The following is a 24,202-nucleotide window of genomic DNA, read 5'->3' on the forward strand; positions in this document are numbered from 1 at the left end:
AAATCAGAAGGGAGCAAAGAATCATGAAAATGGTTGTGGAATTTCTGATGTAGTTAGCTGGCAACTTTTTCAATAAACATTATCTTTACTTGTATGCTAGTTCTGTGTTTCTTAAAAACGTATCTGAGAAGACCATGACGTTATTAGGTTGTTTACATGCTAAAGGATAAATTCTCAGGGATAAAAAAAAATCACAAAATTCAGGCAAGACCTGTAGCATATTTGCATACCATTTTATTAACATGTGTTTGTAAATCTTTACAATACAAAGTAAATATACTCTGAAATGTATACACATACACTCATAAAGGTGAATGCACTGAACACAAAAAAATGAATAAATGCTATAAACCAGGGGTTCCAAATTACATTCAGCCGCGATTCGATTTTTTCTTGAACGTAGTTAAAAATAGTTATACATAATTTGTACACTGAAAATTGACCGAAAGAAGCTCAAACAGATACAGTATTTGACAAAAACAGAATCATTTCAAACCTTGATTACATTGGGATACGATCACATATGCCTCTATTTATGCGTGAGAATAATTGGTAACAGATTATCTAAATTAACATCACTTTCAGATAATTTTTTAAATTTACTTTTAATTTTATGTCCAAAACATTATTATTATAATACATTTATATATAAAAAGAGAGAGAGCGAGAGAGACAGAGGCACACACACACACAGAACAAAAATGTAAATGCAACATGTAAATTGAGTGTCCAACGTTTCATGAGCTGAAATAAAATATCCCAGAAATTTTCCATCCACACAAAAAAAACATGTAAAAAATGTGCACAAATTCGTTTACGGATGTTAGATGCTGTTATGCTGTTAGGGTGAGCATTTCTCCTTTGCCAAGATAATCCATCAAATTGACAGGTGTGGCATATCAAGAAGCTGACAAAAGAGCATGATCATTACACAGATTAACCTTGTGCTGGGGACAATAAAAGGCCACTCTAAAATGTGCATTTTAATCACACAACACATTGCCACAGAGCGTGCAATTGTCATGTTGACTGCAGGAATGTCCACCAGAGCTGTTGCCATAGAATTGAGACGAAATCTAAAACAAAAATCCAGAAAATCACATTGTATGATTTTTAAGTAATTAATTTGCATTTTATTGCGGAGGCCATTGTGGAGAGGTTGGAGTCTGTTTGATTGAGTGTGTGGACAGGTGTCTTTTATACAGGTAACGAGTTCAAACAGGTGCAGTTAATACAGGTAATGAGTGGAGAACAGGAGGGATTCTTAAAGAAAAACTAACAGGTCTGTGAGAGCCGGAATTCTTACTGGTTGGTAGGTGATCAAATACTTATGTCATGCAATAAAATGCTAATTCATTACTTAAAAATCATACAATGTGATTTTCTGGATTTTTGTTTTAGATTCCGTCTCTCACAGTTGAAGTGTACCTATGAAAAAAAGTACATGCTTTGTAAGTAGGAAAACTTGCAAAATCGGCAGTGTATCAAATACTTGTTCTCCCCACTGTATGTGCTGTCAACCTACAGTACAATTTAGTTGCCTAAGTAATAGAGACAAGAGTGTGAGTGTTTGTATTGTTGCGGGCCTCGTTGAGTCTTAGAGGTCAGATAGCATCCATTTGGAGGACAGAGGTTAATGCGGGGGTAAAGGGCGTGATGAGGATCCGTAGGTAAGGCTAACCTGGGATTCAGCTGGTGGGGGGGGGGGGGCAGATCTTCAGGTGCAGAGGGACTCTGAGGGAGGCACATTCAGGTGCAACAAGCCCAGGTTACACACACACACACACACGCTCTCACCCTCGTGAGCTCACACAATCACAGTCTCACGAGCACGCACAAACATAGTTTCACACTTAGTTTGTTCATCTTAAGATAACTACTGTAGATGAGACAACAACACATCACAATAGTATCAAGTACATTTTCCCTCAACAAAGTATTTATTGGCAAAGTCAGTGCCAGTGGAAAAAGACAGTGGTCTGGGGGCATGCAAATTGATAGCAATCTGATGGCTTCTTGCGGTCAATTTGCAGAGTAACACTGCATTATAATATTGGGTTTCCGTCACATTATAGCCGTTCCTTTGCTAACTGTGCCTTCAGAGTCGTCGTTACATTAGTACAAGAGGTTCCTGCTACAAACCACATGGCACACAGTGAATAAATTACACACGGGAGACATCATCAAAACAAACACACACAAAAAACTACTTCTGCATTGGTTTCAGGTGCATGGGCTCTGGTATCTAAACGACTGTCAGTCGGCCCTCACAAACTACAGTAGGGCCAAAGGATAGCGCAGGAAAAAACACACACAGCATCCAGTGGTTTTAAGCAGGCGCTGGAGATCAGAGAATATGTTGAGGGAAAAGAAACCTCAGTCCACACACCGAGATCTATGCTCCAACAGCCTCGGACAGTAAACTTATGGTTCCGAGCGGCGTGGGATTCATGTGTCTGGGTATGTCTCCCAGACCGTACTGTGATTTGTACAATGTTTAAAAGTGTAATAACTAACTACTATCCAGCTGAATGTAATAGACATATGTTTACATGTTAAATATCACATCATATCTACATTTTATAGAATATTTGTATACATTTATATGAAATTCAATGTGTATTACGTTTTTTATTTTTTAAGTAAAAACAGTGGTAAAGAATGCTAATAGTAAATGGATGTTTGCTAATAGTTATTAGCTGTGCGTGGGATTATACAGTAGTTGTCAGTAGTCTAGCTGGCAGTAGTAAGTGGATGTATGCGTGCGTGTGTGTTTTTACATGTGTGTGTGTCAGTAGTCATAGGTGTGGACATTCTGGCAGTGTAGTCCCCAGTCGATGTGTGCGTTAGGGCCGGGGGAGATGCATCCGGTGACTTTCATCTGGATTTACACTAGTGTAAACATTCTTCTCCTGTACACACACACACACACACACACACACACACACACACACACACACACACACACACACACACACACACACACACACACACACACACACACACACACACGGTTGAATGGCAGAGGTAAGAATTGGTGAGGGGGGACAAAAAAATATATAAAACCTTCAGTGTCTCATAACATACATCAGTAACATCACAGTATTATGTGCTCTATCTGTCGCACAATAATGACATCACAGTAATACATACAACAGTCCACATTCATTGGGTCCCTCAAAAGAGAGGTTTTACTCACAGTCAGACGGGGGGCTGGGTGGGTGGGGTTACAGAGGGGTCAGGTGCTGAAGGCAGATCTATGGTGTCCATGGGTATCTTCACTGGAGGAGGGAGGGGACTCTTGGGCTGTGGCAGAGGGGGGAAACAGGGGGGAAACTATCAGCATGCAGGAGGAATTGACAGAGGAGTGGCTTAACAGAGACGTGAGGGATGATGCCCCAAATACACACACACACATCCAAGAACACGCTCACACACACATTGCATGCTTAAATCTAAGCAATACGGACCGATTCTACTACAAAGACAGGATTGAACCATGCAGGTAAAAGTGGGAGGGAGAAAGACATCAAGACACACCCACACACACAAAGACAGACCAACCAACATCGAGGCAGACAAACAGGCAATAGTAAGTGTTATACAGTGCCTTTTCAGCAACACTGTGGGACAGAGAAAAGAGAAAGGTATTAGTCAGAGATAACAATCCGAGGAACAACACACATCGATATAAAACACTCAACAAAACAGATGGAGCCACTCCTACACACCACACCGCCATTACATCCTACTCCCACTGCCATTCTGGCACTGTGTGTGTGTGTGTCTGCTAGTCCTCGTCTCTCACCTCCTCGTCGCTCTCCGGCTCTGCTGCTTTGGTCCTTTTGTGGTCTTTCTTTTTCTTCCCATCCTTCTCCTTCTTCTTGTCTTTCTCCGGCAGGATGTCGTCCAGCCAGGCCAGGTCGTGTTGAGAGAACATCAGGTCCATCATCTTACGCACCACCATCAGACCCAGGATCTACACATCGAGAAAAAAAAGGGTACGTATCCCCATCAACCCATGCACCGGCTCACATTTCCAATAGGAAAGAAGGTATAACCAAACGCACTTCAGCCCAGCTTAAAAGTAAAAGGTGGGATTTGGAAAATCCCCAAAACATTCCTTACCCCAGGATCCTCCCACCGGTACTCTATCCCGGGAGAATAAAGAAAAGGAGCGCTCTGCTTGCTGCATAAATCTGATTACTGATCCCGTCAATAAATCCGTCAGATTTATGCGGCAAGCAGAGCGCTCCTTTATTTTATTCTCCCAGATAGTCACCCGTTGAAGTATCCCGGGGTAAGGAATGTTTTTTTATATTGACATTTTCCTAATTTAGCAGACGTTTCTATCCAGAGCGACTTATAGTTAGTGCATTCATCTTAAGATAGCTAGGTGGGACAACCACATACTGTATCACAGTCATAGTTAGTACAATAAAGTAGCTATCAGAAAAGTCAGAGCTAGTAAACGGGGAAAAAGTCAAGTGCATGTGGGTTGTTTTTTTTTTGGGGGGGGGGGGGGGGGGGGGGGGGGGGGCGTCGTGGTCTGGCATGAGAAGGGGATGCGAAGGGGGCGGATGCTGTGGGATTATTTAAGATACTCTTTGTAGAAGCAGGGTTTTGGATGTTTTCGGAAGATGGGCAGGGACCACTGCTTTTAATCAGGGCAAGGTGACCGGAAACATGACAGAATACAAACAGTGTAGCTATTCCCCCTGCAAGGCAATCAAACAAGCTAAGCGTCAGTCTAGAGACAAAGTGGATTCACAATTCAATGGCTCAGACACGAGAGGTATGTGGCAGGGTCTACAGTCAATCACAGACTACAAAAGAAAAACCAGCCCCGTTGCGGACCAGGATGTCTTGCTCCCAGACAGACTAAACAACTTCTTTGCTCGCTTTGAGGACAATACAGTGCTACAGCCCGCTACCAAAACCTGCAGGCTCTCCTACACTGTAGCCAACGTGAGTAAAACATTTAACTTCTTGGTGAAAGGGGGGCAGTATTGAGTAGCTTGGATGAATAAGGTGCCTAGAGTAAACTGCCTGCTACTCTGTCCCAAATGTGAATATATGTATATTATTAGTAGTATTGGATAGAAAACACTCTGAAGTTTCTAAAACTGTTTGAATGATGTCTGTGAGTATAACAGAACTTATATGGCAGGCGAAAACCTGAGAAAAATTCAACCAGGAAGTGGGAATTCTGAAGTTTGTAGTTTTTCAACTCTTTGCCATTCCAAGATACAGTGTAAATGGGGTCATATTGCAATTCCCAAGACTTCCACTAGACGTAAACAGTCTTTAGAACTTTGTTTGAGGCTTCTACTGTGAAGTGGGGGCGAATGAGACGGGAGGCTCAGCTCAGTGAACGCGCGTTATTTAGCAGGCGAAACCCCTAGGACAAACCATTCAGATTTTTTTTTGAGGTCACTCTCTTTTCAATGGGTTTTCATTGGGAATCCAGATGCCTAAGGGACTTTCTTGCAGTTCCTATCGCTTCCACTGGATGTCAACAGTCTTTAGAAATTGGTTGAGGTTTTTCCTTTGTGTAATGAAGAAGTATGGCTATCTTGAACGAGGGTCACTTGAAGTGTACTGTTAGATAGAGGCGTGTGACAAGAAAGATAGCTACAGTTGGCAAAGTTTACAGGTAACTTTTGAGATATTTTGTAGTCACGTTGGGCAAGTTGGAATCAGTGTTTTTCTGGATCAAACACGCCAAATAAATGGACATTTTGGATATATATTGACGGAATTAATCGAACAAAAGGACCATTTGTGATGTTTATGGGACATATTGGAGTGCCAACAAAAGAAGCTCGTCAAAGGTAAGGTATGAATTATATTTTTATTTCTGCGTTTTGTGTCATGCCTGCAGGGTTGAAATATACTTTTCTCTCTTTGTTTACGGAGGTGCTATCCTCAGATAATAGCATCGTTTGCTTTCGCTGAAAATACTTTTTGAAATCTGACATGTTGGCTGGATTTACAACAAGTGTACCTTTAATTTGCTATCTTGCATGTGTGATTTAATGAAAGTTTGATTTTTCGCAATTTATTTGAATTTGGCGCTCTGAATTTTCCCTGGCTTTTGGTCAGGTGGGACGCTAGCTTCCCACATATCCATATCTCTAATTCCATGTATAACACTTGTATTTTCATCAACATTTATGATGAGTGTTTCTGTAAATTAATGTGGCTCTCTGCACAATCACCGCATGTTTTAGAACTACTGAACGTAACGCGGCAATGTAAAATTAGATTTTTTTATATAAATATGCACTTTAGCGAACAAAACATACATGTATTGTGTAACATGAAGTCCTATGAGTGTCATCTGATGAAGATCATCAAAGGTTAGTGATTAATTTTATCTCCATTTGTGCTTTTTGTGACTCTCTTTGGCTGGAAAAATGGCTGTGTTTTTCTGTGACTTGGTGGTGACCTAACATAATTATTTGTGGTGCTTTCGCTGTAAAGCCTTTTTGAAATCATACAATTCTCATTAATCCAGCCACAGTGTATCTTTAAAATAGTGTAAAACACTTGTATGCTTGAGGAATTTTAATTATGAGATTTTTGTTGTATTGAATTTGGCGCACTGCACTTTCACTGGCTGTTGGCGAGGTGGGACGCTACCCTCCCACATATCCCAGAGAGGTTAAACGTGCTAACCCTCGCAAGGCTGCAGGCCCAGATGGCATCCCCGGCCGCGTACTCAGAGCATGCACAGACAAGCTGGCTGGTGTGTTTACGGACATATTCAATCAATCCTGATCCCAGTCTGCTGTTTCCACATGCCCATAACCGTAAGGCTCTCCAGAGGGTAGTGAGGTCTGCACAACGCATCACCGGGGGCAAACTACCTGCCCTCCAGGACACCTACACCACCCGATGTCACAGGAAGGTCAAAAAGATTATCAAGGACAACAACCACCCGAGCCACTGCCTGTTCACCCCGCTATCATCCAGAAGGCGAAGTCAGTACAGGTGCATCAAAGCGTGGACCGAGAGACTGAAAAACAGCTTCTATCTCAAGGCCATCAGACTGTTAAACAGCCGTCACTAACATTGAGTGGCTGCTGCCAACATACTGACTCAACTCTAGCCACTTTAATAATGGAAAAATTGATGTAATAAATGTATCACTAGCCACTTTAAACAATGCCACTTTATATGATGTTTTCATACCCTACATTGCTCATCTCATATATATATATATATATATATATACTGTACTCTATACCATCTACTGCATCTTGCCTATGCCGTTTGGCCATCACTCATTCATATATTTTTATGTACATATTCGTATTCATTCCTTTACACTTGTGTGTGTGTGTATAAGGTAGTTGTGAAATTGTTAGGTTAGATTACTTGTTAGATATTGCAGCATGGTCGGAACTAGAAGCACAAGCATTTCGCCACACTCACATTAACATCTGCTAACCATGTGTATGTGACAAATCAAATTTGATTTGATTTGACTCTGCTGTCCTAGCTTCAGGGGGAAGCTGGTTCCACTATTAGGGTGCCAGGACAGAAAAGAGCGTGGACTGGGCTGAGTGGGAGCTGCCCTCTCGTAGGAGTGGGAGGGCCAAGAGACCAGAGGTGACAGAACATAGTACTGGGGTTTGGGGTGTAGGGTTTGAGCATAGCCTGAAGGTAGGGAGGGGCTGTTCCTCCTGCTGCGCCATAGGCAAGTATCATGGTCTTGTAGTGGATGTTAGTTTCGACTGAAAGCTAGTGGAGTGTGCGGAGGAGCAGGATGAGAATTTTGGGAAGGTTGAACACCAGGCGGGCTGCAGCATTCTGAATACGTTGCAGGGGTTTGATGGCACAAGTGGGGAGCCGAGCCAACAGCGAGTTGTAGTCCCGACGGGAGATGACAAGTGCCTCGATTAGAACCTGCACCGCTTCCTGTGTGAGGCAGGGCCGTATGCTACGGATATTGTAGAGCATGAACCTGCGTTAGTGAGTCACTGTTTTGATGTTGGCAAAGAACAGCATGGTGTTTTCCAGGGTCACGCCGAAGGTTCTTTGCACTCTGGGAGGGGGACATTGTGGAATTGTCAACTATGATGGAGAGGTCTTGGGAGTGGGCAGCCCTACCCCGGGAGGAAAGGCAGCTCCGTCTTTTCGAGGTTGAGCCTGAGGTGGTGGGCCAACATCCAATCTGAGATATCTGCCAGGCACACAGAGATGCGTGTTGCCAATTGGTAGGAGCGGCGTGCCAGGTAGGATGCAATTCAAGAGTGTGAAAAGCCTGAGATGCCCATCCCATGAGGACAGAGGAGAGAGAGTCAGCGTTGGCAGTGCGGAGAACCTCTGTGACACAGAGAGGAGCAGTCTTAGTTGAGTGAACCGTCTTGAAACCTGACGGGTTAGGGTCAAGAAGATCCTTCTGAGAGATAGCGAGAGAGTTGGTTAGAGACAGCATGCTCAAGTGTTTTGAAAATGAAAGAACGAAGGGGTACTAGTCTGTATTTTTTTTTATGTCAGAGGGGCCGAGTGCTGATTTCTTGAGGAGGGGAGCGACTCTGGCCAGTTTGAAGTCAGAGGGGATGGTCAGGGAGGAGTTGATGAGGGCAGTGAGAAATGGGAGGTCTCCAGAGATGGTCTGGAGAAGGGAGGAAGGGATGGGGTCAAGCGGGCAGGTTGTTGGGTGGCCGGACCTCAGTAGTTGCAAGATTTTATCTGAAGAGAGAGGGGAGAAAGGCGTAGGGTAGTTTTGTGTGAGTGGGACCAATGGATTCTGTAGGCTGAGTGAATGAGGAGCGGATGTCGCTAACCTTCTTTTCAAAGTGGTTGACTAAGTCGTCTGCGGAGAGGGGGGGGGGGGAGATTAAGGAGAAAGTCGAAAAGAGTTTCCTAGGGTTAGAGTGACAGAAAGTGGTTTTAGCAGCAGATACAGAGGACGAGAAGGTAGAGATGAGGAAGTGAAAGGATGATAGGTCCTCCGGAAGTTTAGTTTCCCTCCATTTTCGCTCAGCTTCCCGCAGCCCTCGGGAGGCCCGAGCCGGCCGGGAGAAAAGGGGGACAGAGCAAGTCATAGGATGTGGAAAGGGAGGAGAGTAGGATTGAAGAGGCAGAATTCGGATACAGAGGGGGGAGAAGGATTAAGCAGAAGTAAGAGATAATAGGATGAGAATAGTGGGAGAGAGGGAGTGAAGACTGCGACCGCGCATGACCGTCTGGGTAGGGGCTGAGTGGCTGTTGGAGGAGACGGAGACAGAAAAGGAAACACAGTAGTGATCAGCGACTTGGAGGGGGAGGGGGAGGGGGGGGGTGCAGTGAGATTAATAGGCGAACAGCCTACATTAAAGATGAGGTCAAGCCTATTGCCTGCCTTGTGAGTGGGAAGAGACTGGGAACGGGTCAGGTCAAAAGCGGCAAGGAGAGGGAAGAAAGAGTTAGAGAGAAATTAATTGAAGGCAGACGTAGGGAGTTTGAAGTCACCGAGTACGAAGAGCGGCGAGCCATCGTCAGGAAATGAGCTCATTGAGGAACTCTTAGGGGACCTGGTGGGTGATAGATAGCAAGTGACAGCATGGCATTTAAAGGAGGAGATGGACAGGTGTGCGAGAGAAAAGAGAAAATCTCCACTTAGGAGGAATTCGTAGCCCGTGGCCACCACCACCACGACCAGATGCTCTCGGACTATGAGAGAGAACGCAGTCAGATGAAGAGAGAGCGGCTGGAGTAGCCGCTTTCTCTGGTGTGATCTACTGAGATGTACTCAGCGGTCTTGACCACAGATCGGCAGTTCCAAAGACCAGGAATTTCACATGGGTTGTGTGCGCAGGGTACACTAAATTAAAAGGTATGTAAAGCCTACAGGGAGAGGAGGGAACATGTATAGAAACACACACACATAGTTGCCAAAACTACATAAGAGCAAAATGAAATCATCTGAAAATAACTAGGTAAGATAGTCCAATGAGAGAGTGGTGTGGAGTCTTCCTCTCTTTCCTTCCTCAAACAACTCGGCCGAACAACTCGTTCGAAGCGCCTTTGTTTCAGTGGCGGTCTTAGTTTGGCGATGAGACCGCCGCTGAGAAAACAGGGTAGACTGAAGTACTAACACTAATTGCCTTGTAGAGGTGAAGAGCACACCTCCCGGTACTAATTACTGATTGCCAAGGAGAGGAGTGTGAAGGAACATTTTATGTTTGTTTCTAATAACCAATTTGACTGGGTTCATGCAAGTGACTGATTGATCGTGCCTGGGAGGAATCTTCACTATCAGTCTAAGCAATTTGGCAGTACGCCCAGAACCAAGGGATATCTCAGTTTCAAGGTCTCAGCTTGGAGAGAAGAAGTCTCGTGAGGTATTGGTCGGTTGCATGCATGAATCAAACGTTAATGATGAATTTGTTATGAATAATGAATCATGTAAATCATGCAAATATGACCTGTCTGTGTAAGCAGTATATTGGAGAACTAATGGGACTCTCCCGGCCGACGTGTGCTATGCTGCATTCAGTATTATCCAGCTTGCTGATAATAAAGAATGACTCATTTAATATTGACTTCAGGTTGTCGCTGGTATTGCACTTCCACGACACTACCCCTCCAACGCAGACACACACACAGAGCGATCACCATGACAGGGAAGATGATGGCCGCTACGGTAGACTTGAGGGTCCAGAGGACAGCCAGACAGATAATCTGGACCAGGGTGAAGAGATGGACTCTCCTCAGAGGAACGTGACGCAGGAAGGAGAAGTCTGGCTGGTGCTTGGCTGGCATCAGATACAGCTTGATACGCTCCCAGAACTAGGAGGGAGAGAGGAGGTGGGTGAGTACACACACACATAAACGCGTGTGTGCGTGCAGACACATACATACATACACACACAGACAGACAGACTCGCATACGAGTGCACATACACACACACAAATGTACCTGTATTCCTGCGAGTGAGGCTACTCCCATGTAGAGGAAGACACCGTAGAGAACAGGCATGGGGATGTACTGGGGGGAAACACAATATACAGGTTAACACAATCCTCCATAACACCACCCACTTTGTGATGTGGAGGCCCATTCTCTCAACTGACTCACCTGAAGGACAGGAGCTAGGAAGATGGAAACTCCAGTTAAGACAAACACCAGAATACCCGTCAACCTCTGCTCCCTGTAAAACACACACACACACACACACACACACACACACACACACACACACACACACACACACACACACACACACACACACACACACACACACACACACACACACACACACACACACACACACAGTTAGAACAAACATCACCGTCAACCTCTAACACACTCACCCTGTCACCCACACCCACTATATCTCTCCTCACTCATACAAACCCTGTATCCCTCCCTACCTGACTCCCAGGAACTGGGGCTGCTCTCCTGGGGCGCTGGACTCACTCTCCATCTTCAGAGAGTCGATGTGGGCGATGGAGATGACAGTTGCAGCTACGTACCAGGGCAGGCCCAGGAAGGAACACACTGCCATCAGAATACCCACCCAGAACAGGTCCAGATGGTACCCACAACCTTTCTGTTAGAGGAAGAAGGAGGGGAGGGAGAAGGAGGGGAGGGAAATGGGGAGCGGAGAGAGAAGGAGGGGAGGGCGAAGGAGGAGAGGGAAGGAGGGCAGCGGAGAGAGAAGGAGGGGAGTGGAGAGAGAAGGAGGGGAGCGGAGAGAGAAGGAGGGGAGCGGAGAGAGGAGGAGAGCAGAGAGAGAAGGAGGGGAGCGAGGAAGGGAGGAGAGAGAAGAAGGAGGGGGAGAGAGAAAAAGGAGGGGAGTGAGAAGTGGGAGAAGGAGTGGGAGGAAGAAGGAGGGGAGAAAGACAGGAGGGATAAGGAGGAGAAGGACGGGAGGGATAAAGAGGGAAAGGTGAAGGAGGGGAGGGAGAAGGAGGAGGAGGGGAGGAAAAATGAGGAGGAGGAGGGGAGAGAGGGAGGGAGGGGAGAGAGAGGGAGGGAGAAAGTGAGAGGGAGGGAGGGGAGTGAGAGGGAGGGGAGGGAGAAGAAGCGGGAGAGAGAAGGAGAGGGAGAGAGAAGGAGGGGAGAGAGAAGGAGGGGGAGAGAGAAGAGGGGGAGAGAGAAGGAGGGGAGAGAGAAGGAGGGGAGGGAGAAGGAGGGGAGGGAGAAGGAGGGGAGAGAGAAGGAGGGGGAGAGAGAAGGAGGGGGAGAGAGAAGGAGGGGGAGAGAGAAGAAGCGGGAGAGAGAAGAAGCGGGAGAGAGAAGGAGGGGGAGAGAGAAGGAGGGGGAGAGAGAAGGAGGGGAGAGAGAAGGAGGGGGAGAGAGAAGGAGGGGAGAGAGAAGGAGGGGAGGGAGAAAAAGTGGGAGAGAGAAGGAGGGGAGAGAGAAGGAGGGAGAGAGAGAAGAAGCGGGAGAGAGAAGGAGGGGAGAGAGAAGGAGGGGGAGAGAGAAGGAGGGGAGAGAGAAGGAGGGGGATGGGGAGCGGAGAGAAAGGGAGGGGAGAGGTAGCATTCAAGAGTTATTGTGTTGCTGTTGTGTTCATGGTTGTATTTCATGGTTATTGAATGGCCGTGTTTATGTTGCATTTATATTTATGTTCCTATTTTTGGGGGGAGAAAACAGCCACGAACAGTGTGATGGAGAGGATTCGCCGACGGGCTACGCTCCCTTGGAAGAGACAAGCCTAAGTAAGTAAGTGTGTTCATGGTTGCAGTTGTGTTGTGTTGTCATTGTGGCCACACTGTACCTTGAGTTTGTTCTCTTTGCGGTTGACGATGACGGCGCTGATCTGTTGGTCCATGAAGATGAGGATGGTGACCAGGAGAGCAGGGACGGCGCTGGCCACATACACCCACCACGGGTTCTTACCAAACGGCATCACCACCCAGCCACGGTCTGGACGCGTCGGCTACAACACACACACACACATATTTATGTAGCCTTTATTCACACAGGGAGTTACTTTGAGGCCCAGGTCTTTTTTTCCAAGTGAGTCCTGTATGGTGCTGAACACACACACACACACACACACACACACACACACACCATGCAGTTTACATGCATCACTAAATCCAACAAAAAGACACATGCAACTCATACACTACATATTGAATCACACTGAAAATGCATGCAACTCATACACAGACACATTGGGTTAAGGGTCAGAAATACCTGAAACTCTGTGGGTACAATTAATTTGGGCGTGTCCAGCCCTACAAGCATATCCAGACCCACAAACGTCATGATTGACATGAAGATGGAGAAATCACTGATCAGTTTCCTCAGCTAGGCCCACCCACACACACACACACACACATAGATAAACAAGCAGACAGACAAAAAGAGGGGCGGAAGAGATGGAGGAAAAAAGACAGACGTACAAAACAAATACACCGACAGGAGAGAGGGATGAAAATAAAAGAGAAGTGTGAGTGTCAGTATGTTAATGTCTCAAAATCATTCATTTAAAACTTTTTATCCCCGAATGATTTCAGGAAGAAGGAAGAGATTGAGAAGGAGAGAACGAGCGGAAGAGAGGGTGTGACAGAGCAAGAGATGAGGGGAGGAGAGGAACCTTGACTTCAGTGGGCACGTGCAGTTTGGGCGTGTCCAGGCCTAACAGGTAGTCTATCCCACAGAACACCAAGATGGAGATGATGATGGAGAAATCACCAACCAGGGAACGGCACTGGAGCACAGGCAGGAAGAGGATGGACGTGGTCAGGAAAGGACAGGGTGGGGGACGATCGGGGGGGGGAGAGTTGACCGTCAAGGGAAGAGGTTGAGTTTACGTGACCTACCCATCACCCAATAAACACCAAACAAAGATCCCCTGCATCAAATGTCTCACATTCTATGTCCCAGAGTGTCTCTCACCTTGGTGGGGAAGTAGCGGCTAGTCTTGAACTTCTTGAGGGAGACGGTCATGGAGTAGGTGCCGAAGAACAGGATAAAAGATATGAGGGCCAGGTCTGGGACGTACTTACACGCATTCCCCAGCAGGGCGCCGCCATACTTCACACACTCCTTCTTACTCAGCTGACTCCAGTCCAGACCTGTTATGTTATACTACACACACAGAGAGACAGAGACACAGAGAGACAGAGAGACACACAGAGAGAGAGAGAGAGAGAGAATACAGAGTAGTGCAGAAACGAACATGGACAGGCAGCACAGTGCTGCTAGTCCTGTGACTATGTTACGTCCTACAGTCTATTTTTTGGCCACAGGCAGACTGTCCCCCATAGACTCAACCATCTGAGAAACAGATGAGTGAATGAGTCCCCGTTAGCTCCCGAGCCACTTACCAAATCAGTCATATTATCGTCCGCGAGTGGAACTGAAACGTTAAAAGCCATCGCAGCAGCTGCAGAGAGAGAGAGAGAGAGATACAGAGAGAAGTCAGGTGCCCCAGCTAGATTACACGATGCCAGTTATATGGGAACATGACCGATTTGTAGCATGATGTAGCAGTATACTCACTCAGATAGCAGCCAGAGAAAGAGAGCGAGAGAAGCAGAAACAGACAGCACACCCATCAGTTACAGTAGTTGAGAGGGCGAATACAGACAGTACAAGGGGATGGCAGGTAGACTCGAGGTAAGAGTGTTGGGCCAGTAACCGAAAGGTGGCTGGTTCAAATACCGGAGCCGACAAGGTGAACAAAAATCTGTTTCTGTGCTCCAGAGGCTCTATACAATGGAGACCCTGGCCATGACCTCACTCCCTGCGGGTGTCTCAGGGGGAGTTGGAATATGCAACAAAAAAACAACATATTTTCATTACACACTTGTGTGTAGCAGACAAATATAAGCACCCTCCCCAAAGCATTATTATTATAGTATACACATCCCCCAAACGAGGGGATACGTCTCGAGTAAGAATGGGATGTGAACTCCCTAAACTGCCCTGCAGATGGCAATACTGCACTTCACTGGTCAGTTCTAGTGAAGCACCCAATTAAGGAGAGGAGGAGGACACGGAGGAGAAACAGGAGGAGTGGCCGGAGGAGGAACGGGAGAAGAGGAAGGAATGAGATGAGGAGGAGAGACAGCCGCAGAAGAAGAGGAGGGAGAGGAGAGGCTCACCCTGGTCAGGTGCGATACATTCACACCTGTATGTGGTAACGTAGTCGGGCTTGAAGACACGGTTGATGGGGTAGTACTTAAAGGAGCCCACCTGTAGTAACACATTACGAAAACAGTTAAGACACCTCGTGAGTGTGTGTGTGTGTGTGTGTGTGTGTCACCCACCATCTTCTTGATGGCGTCCGAGATGAAGATGAAGGAGATGAGGCTGGAGAAGCCCTCCTCGGTGAAGCGGGTGATATATTTGATGATGTAACTGGCGTCCGTGGCGACCAGGATCAGACACTGCAGACAGGAGTGTAGACCAATCCACAGACGCAGCTCCATGTAGTCTATAGTGTTAGACCTGGGACACACATTCGCACCAGCGTCAGAAGAAACAAACTAAGTGCACAAAAGAAGGATCAGACAGATACAGCCTGTGTGTGTGTGTGTGTGTGTGTGTGTGTGTGTGTGTGTGTGTGTGTGTGTGTGTGTGTGTGTGTGTGTGTGTGTGTGTGTGTGTGTGTGGCTCACTTGCAGAACTCGTAGAGCAGTTTCTCGAAGATGAGGATGGGTCCAGTGGAACTGAGAATGATGAGAGGCTGACCTCCTAACAGACAGAACACTGTACCTGCTAACGCTGTACCCAGGAAACTCTCCATCACACCCTGCCACAGGGAGAGAGGTGGAGGAGTTGAGACCGGTGTTTAACTTACGCATGTTGGCGTGTAAGTGTGTGTGTGTGTGTGTGTGTGTGTACCTGGTAGTTGTCAGTGGCGTCTCCCAGCAGGCCTCCGAAGGTGATGGCGTTGGTGATGCAGCCCAGGTAGATGAACAGAACAGCAGAGATGGACTGGATGTGAAAGCCCTGGGAGAAATCACTAAGGATCCACGGAACCTTCCTCTTAATGTCCAGCCACAGGCCTCCACAGAACCTGGGACACACACACACACACACACACACACACACACACACACACACACACACAGAGACACAGGTAAGCACCCCCCCGGCTAGTTCTATTGGCCCCTGCTTAAAATGTTTTTTATTGGTTTCAAATTACAATTGTGACGCCAGAGTGCCTGCATGTTGCTTTGGGGGTCTGGAGATTCAATTATAGGAAAGTAAACCTCCCAGCACTCCCATACCTGCCAGTGAATTGCAGTTCCTCTCCCAATTCGTGGGGGATGGGCATCTCCTCGTCCTCTCCTCCCCCTGGCCCCCCAGCTGTCCCGGTCCCGTTCACCTGGCCTAGCTCGTTCAGGTTCAGCACAGACTTCCTTTTGGGTAGGGGGGAGGGGGGGGGGGGGGGGGGGGTGGCGGTTCAGTGTTGAGTTTGGACTAACTAACAGACGAACTAACCCAGGAAGAATAGCTGCTGCTTATACCACATCTAACAGGGATCCAAATAAACACAACTTAATTCAATGTTTCAATTGATCAGTCAGTCACTAAATACATACAGTTTATACCTCATGTCAGCAGAGGGGACCTTCTTGGGGGGCTCAATGCGTATTTTGGGGTCCCACTCCCCTGGGGGCAGAACGATGACCTCATCCAGAAACTCATCAATCCCCGCGATCAGGTCATCCCTGTCCCGGGCTTTATACGCAACGTCACTGAACAACTGACAGGACAGCAGAGCACACTGTTATACACGGCACATGATGGTGTGTGTGTGTGTGTAAAATAAAGAGGACAGAGTTGAACTGCAGAGCCCTGTCTGTAACATACTGACTGAGTGCATAAGGTAACATATCCACTCAATATCTAGAGGTTATATTTTTTTTATTTTTTTTAATAAATGACAACAATCAATAAAAACGTTTGTCCCTCATTGTTTTGTTTTTGGCTCATTCTTACGTCATCCACCATGAGCGTGGCGATAGCTCGGCCAATCTCGTTGTAGGACTTGCCTTTGCCATGAGGACCCAGCAAGACAAACAGAAACCTGCCAGGAGACACGGGGTTAACACAGCTGTAGAGCAGCAGGAGACACACACACACACACACACACACACACACACACACACCTGGTAGGTACGGGGACCTCGGTCAGGCCTCCCAGTGTGGTAGCCTGGGCCAGACGTACGAAAGCTACAAATGGTTTATCCAGGAAGTCCACTTCTCCAATCAGAACGTTGGATGCCTCTGCATCACGAGGTATCTTCTTCATGAACTTGTTTTTCATCTGGGGAGGGGGGGGGGGGGGGGGGGTAGGAAGCAGGATGGTCGAGAAAGAGAGAGACAGAAAATGGAGAGAGAGGTGGCAGAGGAACATGGGAGATGTATTTAGAGACCAAAGAGAGACCAGGGCTGCATTCCAAACACGTAAAAGACACACGCTCTCCCCTCAGGTCTCAAATTAAGTGGACACTTCTGATGACGTATCATGACTTATGATGAGTTGACACTTGCAGGGCAAAGGAAGAATGAATTGATTTTAAAATGGACCGCCCTTGCCCTCGTTCGTCCCACGGTTTTGTTTTCAGTCATCACAGAACCACCGGTATCTATTGTGTGTGGTTTATCTGCCCTACAGTCAATTATGATTGCATTTCATATCTTGGCTAGAAGAGAAGGCATCTGCTGACATCGATGATATCAGGTAAATCAAAAACTACAAGTGTGATGTCAGGGAAAGTTGGAATGCGCTAGCCAACGTTTCCAAAAGCTAACCAAACAAAAACATTTACATTTACGAGACGTGTTTGTGCCGTCATGTGCGTTAGTAGCACAATTCATAACTTATTCACGTTCGTTTTTACTTACACTTGTGTGTTGACTTCTTCATGTTGATGTCGGTTTTAAGTTTTGGCAGACTTTTCTTAACGGATGTACAATCATTGCGAATTGAATTATGGGGCATTTCAATAACCCAATGAAGGCGATTTGTAGCCAAAATACTGTTTATTATAGTGCACGAATAAAGCACGTAGGAACAGCATTTAAAATGTAAAGACATGTTTTACTGTAATGTCATATGTCAGAGTGGCTGAAGTTCTGTCATTATTATGTCAGTGTTGAGATCTAATCGATAGCTGATCACTCACTGCATGTGATGCATAGGACACGAGGCACACACACACGGTACTGTAGCTCAATATTGCCACACACACACACACACACACACACACACGCACACGGTACTGTAGCTCAATATTGCCACACACACACACACACACACGGTACTGTAGCTCAATATTTCCACACACACACACACACACACACACACACACACACACTCCATTGGCCAATCAATACTGCTGCATACTTTACTGATACAAAAATCACACAAAGCTCAATGCGGTAAACATGCCTCGCTTCTACCTCCCAGTAGCATGTGGAAGTGGAGTGGTTGGTGCTGAGGTCAAAATCACCTGCCAATCTTTTAGTGTAGCTTTCAGAGTCAACTCACTATCTTGCCTCTCTCTATATCTCTCTCCCCCCTCTCTCTACCTCTATCCCCTCTCTCTACCCCCTCGCTCTCTCTTGCTATACCTCTCTCCCTACCTCTAACCCCTCTCTCTCTCTACGTCTCTCCCTCCCCATCTCTCGGTCTCTGTGACCTACAAACGTGTAGAAAAGAAGGTTCTATCTAGTGCCTAAAAGGCTTCTTCAGCTGTTCCCACTTGAGAACCCTTTGAATAACCATTTTGGGTTACAGGTAGAACCCCTTTGGGTGGAACCCTTTTCACAGAGGGTTCTACATGGAACCCCAAAAGGGTTATTCAAAGGGTTAAAGTGATTGCCGAAGAACCCTTTTGGAATCCTTTTTGCTAAGAGTGTTCTCTGGTCGTGATTTACTGCCTCGAACATGACGTCAACAATACCCCTATTCAGTATAACAGTCTACTTCAAGGAATACCTCCCCCCTTCTCTCTCTGTGACCTAGTCAGGTGCTGGTTAAAGCCGGGCTGTCAAAGCCCCTACATGTACAGAAGTTTGAATATGAGGACATGGATGTGTGTTTGTGTGTGTGTGGCAGGCAGGCAGGCAGTGCAAAGTTAATTTCTAAATGTAATCTGTTACAGTTACTATAATGAACAAAAATGTAAAATGCAACATGTAAAGTGTTGGTCCCATGTTCCATGAGCTGAAATAAAAGATCCCATTCATTTTACATACTCACAAAAAGCTTATTTCACTCAAATTGTGTGGGCAAATTTGTTTACATCCCTAGTAGTGATAGTGAGCATTTTTCCTTTGCCAAGATAATCCATCCACCTGACAAGTGTGTCATATCAAGAATCTGATTAAACAGCATGATCATCACACAGGTGCACCTTGTGCTGGGGACAATAAAAGGCCTCTCTAAAATGTGCAGTTTTGTCACACAACACAATGCCACAGATGTCTCAAGTTGAGAGAGCGTGCAATTGGCATGCTGACTGCAATTGGCAAGTCTACCAGAGCTGTTGCCAGAGGATTGAATGTTAATTTCTCTACCATAAGCCATCTCCAATGTTGTTTTAGAGAATTTGGCAGTATGTACAACCGGCCTCACAATCGCAGACATTATGTTTCCATGCCAGCCCAGAATCTCCACATCTTCTTCACCTGCTGGATCGTCTGAGACCAGCCACCCGGACAGCTGATGAAACTGAGGACTGTTTGTAATAAAGCCCTTTTGTGGGGAAAAACTAATTCTGATTAGCTAGACCTGGCTCCCCAGTGGATGGGCCTGGCTCCCAAGTGGGTGGGCCTATGCTCTCCAAGTCCCAACCATGGCTGTGCCCCTGCCCAGTCATGTGAAATCCATAGATCAGGGCCTAATGAATTTATCAGTAAAAATCGATAAAATTGTTGCATGTTGCGTTTATATTTTTGTTCAGTATAGTTCAGTTGTAATCAGTAATGTAACCTTTGAATTGCTTTCAGTTACTTTTAGATTACTTTCCCGTTAAGATGCATTAGAAGACAGAAATTAATATTACCAATGTCACGTAGGTGAGGAGAGACGGAGCAAGGCGCAGTGGATGTTGAGTTCCACATATTTATTATAAAGTGAAACTTAGCAAGAACAAAACAAATAAATCAATAAACTAACAACGAAACGTGACTACGTGGTGCACATGCACAAAACAATATCCCACAAACACAGGTGGGAAAAATGCTACCTATATATGATCCCCAATTAGAGACAACAATTACCAGCTGCCTCTAATTGGGAATCATACAAATCACCAACATAGAAAATAAACTAGAACATCACATAGAAATAATAAACTAGAATACCCCAGTCACGCCCTGACCTACTACACCATAGAGAAACAAGGGCTCTCTATGGTCAGGGCGTGACTGTGGACCGTCGCAGGAGATTCCGGACCGTGGACTGTCGCAGCAGGTTCCGGTCCATGGACCGTCGCAGGAGGTTCCCGGACTGTGGAGACACGGACGTACCGGACTGATGACACGCTCTTCAGGGCAAGTGCGAGGAGCTGGCACAGGATGTACTGGGCTGGGAAGGCGTACTGGAGACCTGGTGCGTGGAGCCGGCACAGATTTTACCAGACTGATAGCACGCTCCTCAGGACGAGTACGGAGAGCTGACTCAGGTGGCATTAAACTGATAACACGCTCCTTAGGGCAAATGTCGTACATCCTCCACCAACTCAACAACTCTCTCCGTTCTTTTTCCTCCAATATCTCCATCCACTCACTGACGGTCTCTGACTCTCTCCGTTCACTCTCCTCCAGTTTCTCCCTCTTCTCCCAGACTGGCTCTGGTTCACTCCTCGGCTCCACCGACCATCCCTTGTGCCCCCCCAAAATATTTTCAGGCTGTTTTTTGGGGCTTTCTTTGTGGCCACGAATCTCGCCGTCGTCGCTGTCCTCCTTGCGTCCTCTGTGACTCCTGCCAAGGAAGGATCTCCTGTCCTTCCATTATTTCTTCCCAGGTCCAACTTATTTCCCCCATTGTAGCACGCTGCTTGGTCCTTGGTGTGTGGGATATTCTGTCACATATGCGTGGAGAGACGGAGCAAGGCACAGTGGATGTTGAGTTCCACATATTTATTATAAAGTGAAACTTAACAAGAAGAAAACAAATAAATCAATAAACTAACAACGAAACGTGACTACGTGGTGCACATGCACAAAACACAAAATAATATCCCACAAACACAGGTGGGAAAAGTGCTACCTAAACATGATCCCCAATTAGAGACAACGATTACCAGCTGCCTCTAATTGGGAATCCTACAAATCACCAACATAGAAAAATAAACTAGAACACCACATAGAAATAATAAACTAGAATACCCCCAGTCACGCCCTGACCTACTACACCGTAGAGAAACAAGGGCTCTCTATGGTCAGGGCGTGACAACCAATCTATTCCAGGATAAATCAGTTTACCTAACTTGCCATGAATGGATATTGCATTTTCCTTTATAGGTTGGTTTTGTAGGCTTCGTCTAACCCATTGCTTTCTACTACAGATAATAATATGATTGGGTTATACCGTTATATTAAAATCCAAAGTCCGTCAGAATTCCAGTCACTCCATTTAATACGCCTTGATCTTCAAAGAATATGACTTGGAAGTATAGATTAGCCATATGGTTTTACTGAAGATTAACACCAAAACTAAGGACTTATTAGCCAGCCCTACTCTGTTGTTTATGATTGTGTTGTCATGGAGGACTGATTGGGCTCATTGCTTCGAGTTGAAAAATAAATGCTGCTCTCACGGAATGGCATGCTTTGAGCACTACTGAAAAGTGCTATTTGCATATGAAAAATGGATGCCATACGCTGCATTTGCTAGTGGGGCAAAAAGGTATTTAGTCAGCCACCAATTGTGCAAGTTCTCCCACTTAAAAAGATGAGAGAGGCCTGTAATTTCCATCATAGGTACAATTCAACTATGACAGACAAAATGATAATTTGCAAATAAATTCATTAAAAATCCTACAATGTGATTTTCTGGATTTTTTCTCTCTCATTTTGTCTGTCATAGTTGAAGTGTACCTCTGATGAAAATTACAGGCCCAGCAATGGGATTGACAATGTTTACAAACATTGGAGAAAAACAAGCTTATATTTTGGGTTCTCATGGGGTGGGTCATTTGTGTTTGTATTTTATTATTTCTGTTTATTATGGATCCCCAGAAGCTGCTACTCTTCCTGTGGTCCAGTAATATTAAAGCCATTTACATACAGTTGCTGGGCTGCTGGTTTTAAACATTACACATGATTACCCACTACTACAACACATCTACAATACACAGGAGGTTGGTGGCACTTTCTTTCAAAGCTGATCTGAATGTCATTGAGAATACAGAAAAGGTGTTGAAGATGTTCTCCCCGCTCAAACATCCTTTGGGAATGTAAAAGTAATCCTCAAAAGTATTTACAATCCGATTACAATATTTGTGCTGGTAACGTAACGGATCACATTGACCGTTTTGTAATCTGTTACTCCCCCAATACTGGTTATCAAGCCACTGTATGGGGGAGTAAATCATTCAAGTGGACTCAGATGGTGTACTGTATGTGTGTGGCTTTGAAGTCCCGCGAACTCTGTCAGGGTGAGCATTGACCCCCTGCACATACTCAGCGTCCCCCTCACACACACACACCATCTCCATCCACAGCTAAACAATAATACCCAAATCTGTCCTTTGGCCCACGTCGAAAGGAAAGGCAAGTGACTCCCATGAGAACAGTACTATTCTTTATCCTGCTCTCCCTCTCTCCCTCTCATTTTTGACGGGTGGACGCACCCAAACAATTAAGCCGAGACGAACAACAGGAGCTTAGGGTTATGCAATGTAATAACTTTTCCATCATCATTCACACACACACACACACACACACACACACACACACACACACACACACACACACACACACACACACACACACACACACACACACAGAACAATGATCTTTGGCGTTACCTGGTCTGTGCTTGGCTTGTCTGAAATGTCGTTCATGCTTCGGCTTTGCGCGGGATCTGAAACATCATATGAAAAACAAGTAGACACACACCACTTTCTATTGCACTCCACACAAACTCACATGCACAATAATATGCTCACACGATTCCCCTATTGACACCAATGAATGACTTCGGTGGGTGGCAGTCTGAGTTAACTAGACGTGAAGTTAGCAGTCTCCTCAGCGTATTCACGGGTCGAGAGTTTGTGTAGTGTCATTTTTCATTTTGGAAGTTGCAGCAGTAGACGTCTCCAACCCATCTTTATAGGCAAATACCAGCTATAGATATAGTGTGAATGCGTCTTTCTGTGGCACTGTAGATGGCTTGGGGGGGTGTGAGCAGAGCTTGCCTGATTGTTTCAACGGCCGATTACATCTAATGGATCATTCCCCCCAAAAGCTGATTTATGATTTAGGGACAAATTAATTAGCAGAGAAAGAACCGGAACAAACCCCTTCCCCCCCACACACACACACACAAAAATGGACCCACTGTGTATTTAGTAAGCTGTCTGGCTCAATAGACTACTGTGTATTAGGAGCTCTCCAAAATACAGTGTGACCAAAAACTTGCACACTGAAATCACACACATAATGTGTGAAGTTACGAGGTTAGATATGTGAATTGAAAACACATATCTCTATGAAGTTACGAGGTTAGATATGTGAATTAAAAACACACATCTCTATGAGGTTATGAGGTTAGATATGTGAATTACAAACACACGTCTCTATGAGGTTATGAGGTTAGATATGTGAATTACTAATACACGTCTCTATGAGGTTATAAGGTTAGATATGTGAATTACAAACACACGTCTCTATGAGGTTAGCCGCCAGAGACAGGAAAGAGGGTGAAAGAATATTAGTTTGCATGTATACACGTGTGTGTATTGAGTATGTGCGTGCGTGTAGACTCACGCAGGCGGCCAAGGCTGCCTGATTTGGCTCGTAAGTCCTCTGTGGAGTGATGGAGGCCAGAGGCTGAACTAGGAAAGCGACTGACGTTACTACGACTGACATTATGAAAAGACTGGGGACTACGGCCTAGAGAGAGAGTGAGAGAGAGAGACAGAGGGAGGGAGGAGAGGGGGAGAGAGAAAAAGGGGGGAGACACAGGAGGGGGGAGAGAGAGAAGAGGAGAAAAAGGTGGAGGAGAATGAGAAGAGAGTAAACAGAGGAGAGACGGTGAGGCAGTTTGTGAAAAGA

At 45.8% G+C, this 24,202-nt stretch overlaps 1 protein-coding gene across 3 annotated transcripts in view; it reads right to left on the reverse strand.

The window, feature by feature from the left end:
* Positions 1 to 1,914: 1,914 nt before the first annotated feature.
* The window catches only part of LOC110509317 (electrogenic sodium bicarbonate cotransporter 4-like), a 33,210-nt gene continuing 10,922 nt past the window's right edge, over positions 1,915 to 24,202 (reverse strand). The window contains exons 5-24 of one of the 3 annotated variants that reach the window (XM_090227112.1): positions 22,954 to 23,009; positions 17,080 to 17,237; positions 16,910 to 16,997; positions 16,519 to 16,673; positions 16,195 to 16,326; positions 15,806 to 15,980; positions 15,580 to 15,713; positions 15,229 to 15,409; positions 15,064 to 15,154; positions 14,284 to 14,342; positions 13,853 to 14,044; positions 13,551 to 13,664; positions 12,723 to 12,884; positions 11,371 to 11,549; positions 11,075 to 11,147; positions 10,916 to 10,984; positions 10,612 to 10,785; positions 3,809 to 3,979; positions 3,200 to 3,306; positions 1,915 to 2,912 (exon numbers count right to left, since the gene is read on the reverse strand). In XM_090227112.1, coding sequence (XP_090083238.1) covers positions 3,202 to 3,306; positions 3,809 to 3,979; positions 10,612 to 10,785; positions 10,916 to 10,984; positions 11,075 to 11,147; positions 11,371 to 11,549; positions 12,723 to 12,884; positions 13,551 to 13,664; positions 13,853 to 14,044; positions 14,284 to 14,342; positions 15,064 to 15,154; positions 15,229 to 15,409; positions 15,580 to 15,713; positions 15,806 to 15,980; positions 16,195 to 16,326; positions 16,519 to 16,673; positions 16,910 to 16,997; positions 17,080 to 17,237; positions 22,954 to 23,009 — 2,468 coding nt within the window. In that variant the 3' untranslated portion in view covers positions 1,915 to 2,912; positions 3,200 to 3,201. Of the gene's footprint in view, positions 2,913 to 3,199; positions 3,307 to 3,808; positions 3,980 to 10,611; positions 10,786 to 10,915; positions 10,985 to 11,074; positions 11,148 to 11,366; positions 11,550 to 12,722; positions 12,885 to 13,550; positions 13,665 to 13,852; positions 14,045 to 14,073; positions 14,343 to 15,063; positions 15,155 to 15,228; positions 15,410 to 15,579; positions 15,714 to 15,805; positions 15,981 to 16,194; positions 16,327 to 16,518; positions 16,674 to 16,909; positions 16,998 to 17,079; positions 17,238 to 22,953; positions 23,010 to 23,914; positions 24,041 to 24,202 lie in introns of those variants that run through there. The other 2 variants (XM_036967899.2, XM_090227113.1) reach the window with 2 other exon arrangements.

This window comes from Oncorhynchus mykiss, chromosome 29 (genome assembly GCF_057628025.1).
Source record: "Oncorhynchus mykiss isolate SJ-2025 chromosome 29, ASM5762802v1, whole genome shotgun sequence".
Taxonomy (NCBI): domain Eukaryota; kingdom Metazoa; phylum Chordata; class Actinopteri; order Salmoniformes; family Salmonidae; genus Oncorhynchus; species Oncorhynchus mykiss.